This window comes from Melanotaenia boesemani, chromosome 18 (assembly GCF_017639745.1).
Source record: "Melanotaenia boesemani isolate fMelBoe1 chromosome 18, fMelBoe1.pri, whole genome shotgun sequence".
Taxonomy (NCBI): Eukaryota; Metazoa; Chordata; class Actinopteri; order Atheriniformes; family Melanotaeniidae; genus Melanotaenia; species Melanotaenia boesemani.
The window spans coordinates 8,047,006-8,059,895 of NC_055699.1; the positions used below are offsets into that span (position 1 = coordinate 8,047,006).

Sequence of the window (12,890 nt, forward strand, 5' to 3'; positions counted from 1 at the left end):
TAAGGTGTTTGATAAAAATTTAAGTTATAGAAATAATTAATGGTATATTAAAAGATGTCCTTTTGCATGGCCCCAGTCACTAAGTGTGTTCTTTATAGATAGAAAATACTATTTTCATTAAATTTAAAGTCTCCAAAGACCCTTTGCATTCCATGAAGACTATGTCAGCTCAATATCATTTTACTGTTCACGAATACAAAAAAAACTGACAGAGCTTCCCAAACTGTTTTTGTTGTGTTGTTTGTGCTCCAATGCTTTAGTTGTGCTGCTGCCTCAAGATGTAATTTAATTTCTTATGATTTCCATCCTGCAGAATCATATACTTCACAGATTTTTAGACTCTTAATCGGTACCTAGATGGGCAGCCATCTGTGCAAGCTAGAGCTAAAGTTTTAAACAACAAAAATGAAAAACAAATTATTTTCCAACTGTTTTTATGTAACTTTGTGTCATGAAACTCTTAATTGAGATGTATCAGTACACAGCATCAGTTACCAAAGAAAGCATTGCGGTCCTCCGTTGTCATTGCTGGAGGACAAATTTAAACTCTTTGACGTTTCTAAAAACCCACAGAGAATTGCAGTTTTTTGGATTTCAGTGGGAAAGATGGAGTGACTTAGCTTTGTTGTCTTTGGTGGGATGAAGTGACTTTTAAATACAAAGATGAGCTGCAAACTCAATGAAAGGGTGTTTTGCTAACTGATCTGTGCAAAGCAAATGTCCAATAATGGTGATGAAATGATCTCTAAAGGCTTGAAGTTACACTTTAATCCTGCTCCAGTCTCTCTTTGAGTTTTGGCAACGACTGAAAGTGTTGCAGCCCCACACAGCACGTGTCAGATGTTTCGGCTTTGTGACAACTCTGTAAAAACTACTTTTAACTCACTCAAATGGTTTTTCATACAATGAATTAGAAAACTAAAGTAAACACCCATCTTAATAACGAAAGACAGTGTGAAAACAATGACTAATAAGATTTTATAGCTCCTCAGAAGTTAAATTTTCATCACTTCCCTCTCTTGCTTTTCAGTGAGAATTGGTCACACGCTCTCTTGAAATGACTATTTCCACATTTAGCTCTGTTTGACTCGGCCTGTGGTTGTTGTCTTGGAAACTAATGAACGTCTGTCTACCCACAGGAACCATGGTGGTGCAAGTAGCAGCCACAGATGCAGATGACCCAACATATGGGAACAGTGCCAGGGTGGTCTACAGCATCATCCACGGTCAGCCATACTTCTCAGTGGAGCCAAAGACAGGTAGGTGTTATTAATCTCACAAGTTCACAGTTTGATGCACACAATTAAATCCAGAGAGTATGACCATTTCTTTGTTTACAGTTTCATCTAAACTCCTTAAACTGATTCTAAATGGACTCATCAAACTGTTTATTCATACATCAGTTCTATAGAATTATAGCTAGATGATGTTTGTCTAGCTTCACTATTTTTTCTAATACTTATAAGGATGTGTTTCCATTTGACACTCTGTTGCTTTTTCCATAACCAAATCTGACATTTTACAGATGAGATTAAAAATTTCATTGAAGTTAAATTTATGTATAAATCACCAGCTCAGCAATCATTTTAGAGAACTTTGCAATGGAAGAAACTGTTTTAGTTCAAGTTTGATTAAATACAGCCTCATCCATTCCAATTATAAATAAAAAAATCAATAGACTAAAAGCATAGATGGAGTATATATATATATATATATATATTTTTTTTTAGTTGATCCACTCATTCATTTTACAGACTGGGGTAAAAAAAAAAAAAAAAAAAACATTAATTTTATTTAATTTATTGTAGCTATTACATATTCTTAAAGTTAATGTGAGATGGTATTGGTAAAAAAGAAGAAAAGAAAGAAAGAAAAAATAATAATAATAATAATAAAATAAGAACATTGGTAAACGTGTTAAACAGCAATTTCACAATGGAAAAAGACTACATGCTCAATGCACAACAATCATTACATGACTATGCCTACCTTTTAACAATGGCTTCATTTTGCATTAGATGAAGCAAAATGATGAAGATGAAGCTGTCACACGTTAGATTTTACATAAATAGTTTTATCTAAATAAATCCAATCTGGATACACCTACAGTTTGTCACATCACAGACAAATGATTTGGTAACCAATTGTTATAAATAGCTATCAAGTAAATAAAATTAGGTACTAGATAAATAAACAGTACTCTCTGCTCTGAGATACTGGGGGTGTGTCCATAAAACATAGTGATTGACAGTTCTTAGATTAGCTCTAATGAAGCCACAGGGCAAATAGGGCAAAGTTCAATTCAATCACAGCAAACTGCTTAGATGTGAAATTGGAAATTCATGCTGCAGATATTAAACATTTTAATCACCTTCACCTGTGGACTAAAATACAAACAATGGTAAATTGTAAAAACCAACAATTAATGACAAGTTTGTCCATCAAGGACTCATCCAGCATACATCAGGATAAAGTGAAAATGACACTGATGCAAGACTTAGTCCAGTGGTTGCAAAAGCATAAAGGTGCATCAGTTAAGTCTAGCTTTTTAAAGTATTTAATGGATGAGCTGGTAGTGATTCTGGGTTCTCTGTCACTGCATCTCTGCACAAAGTTAATCTATAGAACATCGACTGATCGTAGTTACTCCGGAAGCTTTGGTGCTCTGAATCATTGTGATGCCCTTTAATCTCTACAAAGCACTGCTGGATCTGTTGGTATTTACCCAGGTCTGTGATACTGCTCCATTTCAGCTTCACTTTTCAGTTTTTCTTGTTGTCATTATTCCATCTCATTCAAGTAAAGAAACAAAATCCTGCAAATTCTGGCATCCAGGGAAGAAATATTTCCATGAAGAAAGCAGAAAAGTTAACTGGCCAGTTGCTATTGTGAGGCTAATGTGGGTCTAGTTTTATTATTATTATTATTATTGGTGTGGGGCTGTGTTTGTTTAACTCTCATGCACAAACCCACTGCATCATAGATTTGTGATTTTAGACACATCCCACAATCCTGAGCAGAAAATCAATAAAAACCTGTTCAGAAGTCCACCTTCACAATTCTGTAAAACACACATAACGCACATCAATGCGTCAATATTTAGTTTGACTAAATATTATGTTTATTATCCATAATAAGTGACAAAATATTTTCTCCTCTTTTAATTTGATGTAAATAGAAGCTGCAAAGGTAGAGCTTATTGATTCTCTGGCCTTTAAGAAATTAGCCCGGGGACCCCAAGTTGGGCTGCAGCTTTAAATCACTTGAAACGTGTTTCATCAGAGAAAAAGAAAAAAAAAATCTTTTTGTTTGTAAGATTTCTTTTTCTCTTTCAAATTATACATGGTGTGGCTAACAGCATTCCACATACATCTGAATTTAGTCCCTCGATGCTGGCAGTAAAAACATGATTCACACTTTAATTTTGTCTTCAGCAGCTAAGGACATTTGCAGTGAAACTCCAGATAATGAGGCAGTAAACTTAACTCTTGCAAGTGATGAAGTTTTGGTGTAATAAAGATATCTGCATTAAAATTAGAAGAAGAAAAAACACTTGAAAGTCTCTAAAAAAAGGGGTAAAAAAATAAAGGCTGTAAAATGGAATGTGAGGTAGTTTGTTGACTTGTGGGACGTTTTATCCTGAGAAAAGAGCAGCAGCAATCCTCGCCACATCTTCATATCTGGCTCATTAGCCACTGCCCTGCCGAGACTCAGCTACCTCATGCAAAGCACTCTTGCAAGAAAACAGAAAAATATGGGCCATTCCATAATATTAGGTTTCATCCTCTGCTTCAAGCAGCAACGCATACACACATTACTGCGATTTTTATTGATGCAGTTACAATTCATGAACTGGTGAAAGCCACTGCAATGCAGGGATTTATGTGGCTTATTTTTCACACTCAGGCAGACACAGAAATAAGTGGGACGCTCGACAAAACAAACTCCTCTGTGACCCGTAAGGTTCACTGTAAACATCCAATAAGACTAACCACTGGAAGGGAGTTGAGCATTCTGGAAAAATAATGTACCTCACAAGAAAATAAATAAGTTCCTGCTGTGTTGGATTTATAGACATGGGTGAAGCCCACTCAGTATCACAGACTTGTTATGCTGTTTTTCACTTTCTTGAGACCCTTCAGCTAATGAAGCCTCCCGCTGACTCTTTCATTAGCGAACATTTCCGTGTTAACATGTTGTGAGGAGAAGATTTACATGTTTTATATACTCTAAATGAAAAAAAAAAGTTTCTTATTGCTACTCTTTAAGCTCCAGTGAGTTCCTCTGGGACTTATTCTAGGTTGCAAATCTTTAATTACAAGCGAAGTCTCTCAACTTGCTCAGAAGCTAAAACTTCTGTGGGCTAATTAAGATGTTAAAATGCTGTGATCACCTTTTCTTAAGGGGAGGTTGATTTGGCACTTTTAAGAGTTTATACTTCACTGTTTTTCACTGTTCCTTTTATTCCATGAACTCAGCCAGTAATCAAGCAGCTGAACATGGTTACTGATCAGGTTCTTCATCATTCTGTAAGCCAAAACATTATCCAAGAGTAAGCAATTAGACACATAAGCTATGATTTTGACTGACTTTGTAAAGTAGGAACTTTATCTATGTGTAACTTATCCGTGAAATTACATGCTACTCATTCACTCACTGCCCCTGGCCTTGTTATTTACTTGACTTGAACAAGTAAGCTCAAAGTGGTGGTTTAAAACATCATGTTGTGCCAGAGTAAGCCAATACTGGAAGCTTTAACACTAAAACATATACTTAACTGCATTGGCTGGTGTACATGGCCACTTTGGAGAAGTGCAATGAGCAGCAGTCACAGTATGGACATATTATACAGACGACATGGAGGAAGTGTCAGGAAACATCTGCTTATTGAGCCAGTCAACATGTGGCATTAATTGTTGTGCTTGTGTGTACTTCGGTCTAAATCCTGACCTTTAATTGCTACAGTAGTAGCGGTTTAAAAGTTCCCATCCAAGCTGAAAGCCAGCCGAATACCTGCCGGCTTCCAGCCCAGTTCCATTCCAGTTCCAGCCAGCTGCCTTCCAACTTCCAGCCGCCAGAGAGGCCCCCTCCTTCTCCTGGGAGTGTCGATGTTTTAATCAAACTCCACCCATTCCTTGTAATATAGGGTAGACCCAGAAGATGGCGCTTCTCTCACAGACTTCTCATCGCCCGTAGTCTGTCAGATTTTATCTGAATTTACACTGACCGGCAGAGGTGCCACTCAAAGCACCTCTGATGGCCAGTCACAATTCATAAAAATGCATAAAACTTAATACATAATTATCGTTTGACGTGGAATGTGAAATTGTAACATGCTTGTGCGCTGCCAATTGTTTTATTCAGAAATGAATGCTAGTAGGTTAATAAAACCTTTCAAATACTGGATCACAGCCCCTAGCTCTATTCTCAATAGGATGTATTTATCATACTGATTAATCTTTTAATATTAGCATTATTAACATAGACAAATCAGATTTGGATCAAGCAACACAGAATCTGTTTGAGGTAGCTAGGAAGGGTTATTTTATTCTCATATTATTTATTTCACCTCCATAAGAAGACAGGGCGACAGATAAAAGCCCCACGCAGGATCGGAGATAATTTCTTCCACTTCAATGTGTCTAATCGCGGGGGGACATCCAACACTCGCTGTGCTGCGACTTCCTGCTCGCCGGGAATCCCGATTACGTCACCCCTCCAGGTGGGCTATTCCCCGACACGCTCTGATTACCATTCCAAAAGGTACTGTATGCAGCCCCCAACTTGAACATGCGCCTTCTTCAACATTCGCACTTGCTCCAGAAAATTACCATCTCTTAGGCTCCTCCACCACCACTTTGACTGTGGATTGATACGTAAATGAGCCGCAATGAGGCAGCTGAACAAGTGACCCAGTTTTGTGATTGTTGCACATTGGGTAAGAGTGGTCAAACGAGTCCAGTTTGTGTTGTCATGCTACCAGAAATTCAGTAGGCTAGTCTGGTCCTAATGCAGTGAATTTCCATGTTAATGTTGCCAAATTCAATAGCATAGCAAGAGATGAAAAAAGAAACAACGATATTTCTTCAACATGTTAACCAAAATATTTACCTCTTAAAGCATAAACCAAGTATTTACAACAAGCAGTGTGCTTTTAACGTTAACGTGTGCCATAGCCTACTGCACCGCTGTTCCTCCTTCCAAGTCTTCTTTTTTTATTATATTGTTGTTTTATCATCTGAATATACTACAACAACACAGAGAAAATATATGAAAGTTTATTTTACGCTGGTATTTGCGCAGCAGAGTTTTCTGCCGCCGGATTTGTAGTCCAGGAACGGAGAACACAGCTGCTGCCAGGAAAGGTGGATTACATTTTGTTAAAGCACAGCAATCTCCGAGTAGCCTATTATAAATACCCTCTCAGTGGCAAAATAAAACACACTGGTCTGGTTTTAGTCTTCACTCTGAAATGGTTCAGTCAGAGGAATATAAAGCTGTTTTAAAAATGTTGAGCAAGCTTAAAATAAACATTCATAGGCTATCTATGTGTTTTAGATTAACACAATGATAAAACAACAATAGGCTATAATAATGGAAAAGAAGCGGTGCAGCATGGCAATGATGCGTTAATGGCTCGGGTAGCGGGTTAAACATCAGTCTGGTTCGGATTTAAATGGAATAAATACATTGGTGACGAGTCGGGTTCGGGAGTCATTCTAACGGCTTAGAGCAGGTATGCGTAGCAAAACAGAACCGTGCAGGACTCTGCTCTAAGCAGTTCGGACTTGGTTGACCTGGAACCATTTGACAATAAAATCTGGAGCCATCCTGCAACGCGCTCGCTTAGGCGTCCAGTTAAACCGTGTTTATTCAACCAGTCCCTACTTCATTGCATTCATTCTTTCCTCATAGCCTACGTGCACATTTTTTTCAAGATTGTTTATGTCAGTTTTTGTTTTGGAAAATGAAAAAGGAGTCTTTGCGCAGAACTTATAACATTATTCTAATCTTGCCACTTGCCTATTTTATTATTGTGTATTTTTGTAATAACATGTAAATTCACTGCATAGGAACCAACTAGTCTACTGAATTTGTGTGACAACACTAACAGAACTGTTTTGACAATGCAACAATTACAAAACTGCGGCTCATTTACTTATCAATCCATAGTCAAAGTGGTGGTGGAGGAGCCTTGGAGATGGTAATTTTATGGAGCAAGTGCGAATGTTGAGGAATTTAGCCTTTGTTCAAGTTGTGGGCTGCATATATGCAGCCCACAACTTGGTATACCTTTCAGAATGATAATAAACAGAACAAGACACATCAAACCAGGAGCTAAGACCACGAAGTTCAGCATCATGCTTATCTATCTTTGGCGTTTTTACACCAACATTTTTATACACTGGATAATGATAATAATTATCGATTAAAGTCACGGATAAAACTGCTGTTGTTAAAACACACCCATCTCTTACAAAATCTAAAATGTAAAACAAAAAAAACAACAAACAAAAAATCTGGATCACTGTAGAAATATCTTTATTCATTGCTGATCATCTGGCCATTGAAGCGTTTTTATTTGGAATTGGGAACAAATATTTTCCACCCTGTTATATTCTGTTCCACTCTGTTATGTTCCATTCCACCCTGTTAGTAAGGTGTTTTTTAATTTTTTTTTTTTTTTTTACTAAAAACATTGAGGACTGTGAACCTTGTTGCACCATATTAGGAAGTGAGGAACATTAAATTGATTTTGCTTTTCTGTTCCCAGGTCAAAAGGAATGTAATTATCTCTCATTTGAAATACTTGATTATGCTTTCCTTCTTGCCTTTGTGGAAACAGAAACGTGATAATCTCTCACTTGAAAGCAAGCTGGGCGTACAATAGTGTGATGACGATGAAAACTCACATGACCAATGCTCAATAAAGGGTACATGAAAATGTGAGAAATGGTCAAAAGCACATATACCGTTTGTGGTGAGTGAAACTATACAGCACAGTCCACAAGGCTCTTTTCAAGCACACTCCTCCCCCCAAGGAGTATGCTTGAACAGCTAACGGCAGGTAATGGCTGTGTTTACAAATGTAAAGGTGCTAATTGTTGGCCATTGAATTGTTAATTTCAAACCGGGCAGCCTTTGGTTGTACTCTGGGCATGGTAGAGGGATAAGAAATCTCTGGGTTTCTAGTGTTAAACACTGGAAGCGCCGCCAGCGGTCTTTTGATGACCGCCAGTCACGCTACCATGCTTATAGTGTATTAAAAACTAAACGGCTGAACCTGGTATTTTAGGACTTTTATTATATAGTTGTTGTCTATAGTTTTACCTGCTTACTTGTTTGGAAAAGTAAACACATCAATATTTACGAGCAGTTTAGCACGTCTAAACTTCCACAGAGCCGCTCAGGGAGACTCTGTCTCAGCCAAACTGTCGTATATCACGGCTATGGAGTTGTAATAAATGGCCGCCCTACTCTGCTTCTGATTGGCTGTAAGATCACAAACCCTGTGTGATGATAGGCTGCTGGTTCCTGTCATTCCTACCAGCCTTTGCGCATGTGCCTGCTTCAGACAGCGGGCAGGCGGCTGTCCCACCACTGAGACACAGCTGTATGACGTTTTATCACGTTTTATCACTAGATCGCTATGAATAAAATCCAGGGACACTTCATTTCACAGTATAAACCATTTATTTACTTATCTACTTAGGATAATAGCACTTTGAGGCCTAATTCAGAATATAGGTTGGGCTGGGTCCGGACTTTTGTGATCCCTGCTTTACACATTATCAGTATTATGTTATTTTTACCTGCCGATATTACGTTATGATTTTGTCAATATTCAGTTATGCAGCAGCTGTATCAACCCCCACTGTGAATAACTTACGTTGCAGTCAAATGACCGCTGGCAGCGCTCCTCGGGATGTTTAGAAAGCTCGCTGCTAGTGACATTCACCACTTAGCCGACTTGAGGAGGTTGTGCTTTGCCTCATAACACCATTAGCTACACATGTCGGCTTTTTTGATACATTTATTTGACGCCATTTTCAAATCAAATCATTTTTTAAATGTTGGCAAAAATGCAACAAATGAGCGACACAGCTCATTATAAACTGTTTAGAGAGCAGCAAGATCAAATCACTGCTCCTCCCCGTGGACAAAAGAGGGATTGCAGCTGTTTTTTTACTTGGGCTGCTTAGGGGCAGAGCCTCGCTGACGACGTCATTGCGGGGGATTACATTACCCCCACAGACCTGTGAAGGATCGACCAAGGATCAGTCAAGGACCAGTCAAGGACCAGTCAAGAACCAGTCAAGGACCCATCATGGAAACAGGGGAACTTTTAAACCGCTACTACTGTAATTGTTTCATTGTATTTACCATACAAAAATTCAGAAAGCAAAAGATGTTTGCCCCAAATCCCACATCTGTTGGTTTCTCTAGCAATATTGATGCAGAATGACTGCGGTTTCCTAAACGCAGCCATATGTCCACCAGACATGGCCCGCACATGCCACTTTCTGTACCTTGGCTGAGTTGTCTGGTAAAACTAGAGTAGTTTAGGCTATCTGGGAGCTAATGCTCTTTTAGGACAGTAAGATTATTCCTGTATTTATTTGTTTGGGAAAACATGTACCCCTCTTTAACACCCAAATCCCAATATTAAAGATGCTTCAGTGACAGCAACTACTAAGAGGTTTTAAGGATTTATCATGAAAAGTTGGAGATCAAAGCACATTATTTATGGCTTATTCACCCATTGATACTCTTTTTGTTGGACAATGGCAGGTTTATTAACCTGTCAAACAAGCACACACACAAAAACACACAGAGTAAAATGTGCATTCAGATACAGCCTTTGGGCCCCTGCCAGCACCACAGCTCTCTGCTACCCATTTCTGTCCGACCACAACTGATTAAACTGGGCTCCCTTTCCATTCACGTAGGAGGTGATCAGAACTTTCATCTATGAGATGCAGTATTGATGTCAGAACTGAACAGCATGGATAGCCATCAGATAGGTGTGACTATATGCAGGGAAGCATGAAGACTTGTTCTCTTGTTTGACAGGGTTAACCTTAGTAACTACCCAGGACAAATAAATGGCTAAATGTACAGAGCAGTAACTTGTGTTAATGGGGAGTCCTGCTTGTTGTGTCACAGTTTTGTTGTCTATGAATATGTTGATTTTAGATGTATTTTTCCCTATAGTTTTTATACTACTCATTAAAAAAATAGATGAAACACAGCTATAATCAAGAGAAATATTAAGTAGTGCTCACTTGTCTTCCTCCATCTTTAGTTACCTTTCAAGAAGGGCTACCTTGGGAAATAAAATATTTATGCCACTAAAGGAAAATGCATGGGTGGTTTTCTATAGTGTCATCAACTTTGAACACAGGATTTTTTTTTTTTTTTAACAAACTTGCAACCTTTTGTAAATTTGTTAGTACATGCTCATGAATTTTACCTTTGTTTTTTCTTCTTTCTAAGAAGAATCTTGAAACTGTTCAAATTTGTCCAGAAATATCAGAGATCTAACTGAACAGTGATCAAGCAGAAATATCTGAAACTGACAGGGGACTGATGGAAATGTAACCACTTGCCTCTGGCTCTTCATCGTTGTCTGATAAAGTTTGTGAGAACACTTGCACCCATTGATGACTCTTGAATGAGATTTCATTAGATCAATATCAATTAGGGTGAGAGCAGACATTTGCATAAATGATGTTCAAATGGCATGTCTGCCTCATAAAGTCCCCATTATTCTCATATCATGTTTTTAGACTCTCAGCTCAATGACCAGAGCTTGCACTCCCTCAGTCCCAGCTGAAGAGTTTCATTAAGCTAAGTGGATTCTTTGAATCCCCATGGTTGATATTTGGAAAGCTTTAATGGGTTATGATTACTTGCTTTAAGTGGCCTGTGTTCTCTCACAGTGGAGTTTGATGCTCACCAGGGTTGAGTCTGTATGTAAATACATTTGAAAATGAACACAGTGCACACTGTATATGAGAGGCAATCAGTTAGGTTGGTGAGATGATATATGCATCAGCTTACCCACATGTTGTGTTGTATTGAGTTGCCAGTGTGTTTGAATGCTTGCTGTGCCATTTCTTTATCGTTAGTAGTTACATGCAGTGTTATAATAGATATGAATTTGCAGTATGGGTACTTTTACAGCACTTTACTATTGCTGTTTTTGGTTAAATAAATAATGATGTGTTGTTTATAGAGTTAGCTTTAAAAATTTCATTGATACAATATAGAAAAAAAATTGTTTCACAGCAATTTGCTTCACCTATACTTGCTCATATTCAGTTGCTGGAATGTTTTTGGAACATTTTAAAAGGAAAATTTTCACCCTTAAGTCATCACTTACTATCACAAATACCATGATCCTTAGCCATGAGAATTCCTGCCATCAACAATTAGGTACATTTTACCAATCACACAATTTATTTTTAACATTATTTTTAGGTGGGAACAAAACTTCTGTTATATGGTTGTTGGAATGAGATTAAAACTACCTTGAAATGTGCTTTGTTATTTTGCCCTACCAGAAAGTCAGTGACCAAGCTACTAACTAATTTACCCTAATAAGAACATCTTTACTTTGCAAATTTCATTATAAGATCCAGCTTTTTGTTATCTGCATGTATTCGATGGGATTAGACAGGATGTGTTTTGAGCATGTAGTTAGCATAATGTAAATGCTGAAAGCAAATTTAAACTATATTTTAGTTAAGCTAAATCCTTATAATAGTGATTGCACATGTGGATTTGGATACTGTTTTGGCATTACAACTGATATTTAAGCCAAATTTGTTAGACACAAAAAAAAAAGTTTTTTTTTTTTTTGCTAAGAGGACTGACCAGAGAGGAGGACATGTACAATTTGTCGAAGCATAATTTTTTATAGGAACAAACTCATAAGGTCTGGTATTACTCTTATCCATCCATACATTCATGCTGTTCATAAATGACTTGGTCCTGGGGGTAGCAAAATGAGTACAGATCCCAGACCTACCTCCTCCCAGCCACCTCCGCCAGCTCTTTTTGCCTGACACTGAGATGTTCACAAACCAGCCAAGAGATATAATCACCCAGGTGGGTCCTGGTATGCCTCAAGGCCTTCACCTGATGGGACATGTGTAAAACATTTCCCCTGGAGGTGTCTGACAGGCATACAAACCAGGTGCCTGAATCACCTCAAGCAGTTCTTTTCCATGTGGAAGAGCAGCAACTCTACTCTGCATGTTGGAGATTCTCCACCTAACAAGGCCACAACCGCATGATCTGCAAACTACAAATATGAAATCCTAAGCCAACTGACAGGATTGGTTCCAGCTCTTACACCTAGAAATCTGGTTCATAAAAGTTATGATCAGAAACTGTTACAAAGGGTATCCCTGACAGTCCAAAACCCACCTGTACACTATAAAAAATTAGCTTAATATGAGTAAAACAAACAAACAAACAAACAAAAAAAAAACATAAATTATGAACATTCAGACTATAGTGAAATTAAACTTAGTAAAATTTTCTGAAATAAGCCTCACAATTCTAATACTTTCATGGTCAAAAAGGCTCCTACGCAGATATTGTTAGATACATGTGCATGAATAGCCTGGTATGTACGGACAAAACTGCATTTATGCACATATCAGTTTACAAGTGCAGGAGAGATTTTTGAGACTCCTTTAACGCCTCACGCAGCACCATGCGATCCCTACCAGCAACCTCTATGACCACCACCAAACCTTCATATACCTGGATTGAGGTGAAGTGTTTTGGCAAATGCCAGAATAAATAATATGAAGTGAGAGTGGAACCACCATCCTTTCCCTAAGTCAGGGGTCGGCAACTACATTTGGCCTGGGACC

General features: G+C 38.1%; 1 protein-coding gene across 1 annotated transcript in view; it reads left to right on the plus strand.

The window, feature by feature from the left end:
* The window catches only part of cdh7a (cadherin 7a), a 143,369-nt gene that overhangs the window by 78,417 nt on the left and 52,062 nt on the right, over positions 1 to 12,890 (plus strand). The window contains exon 4 of the mRNA XM_041969076.1: positions 1,140 to 1,259. Within this exon, the coding sequence (XP_041825010.1) occupies positions 1,140 to 1,259 (120 nt within the window). The remainder of the gene's footprint in view (positions 1 to 1,139; positions 1,260 to 12,890) is intronic.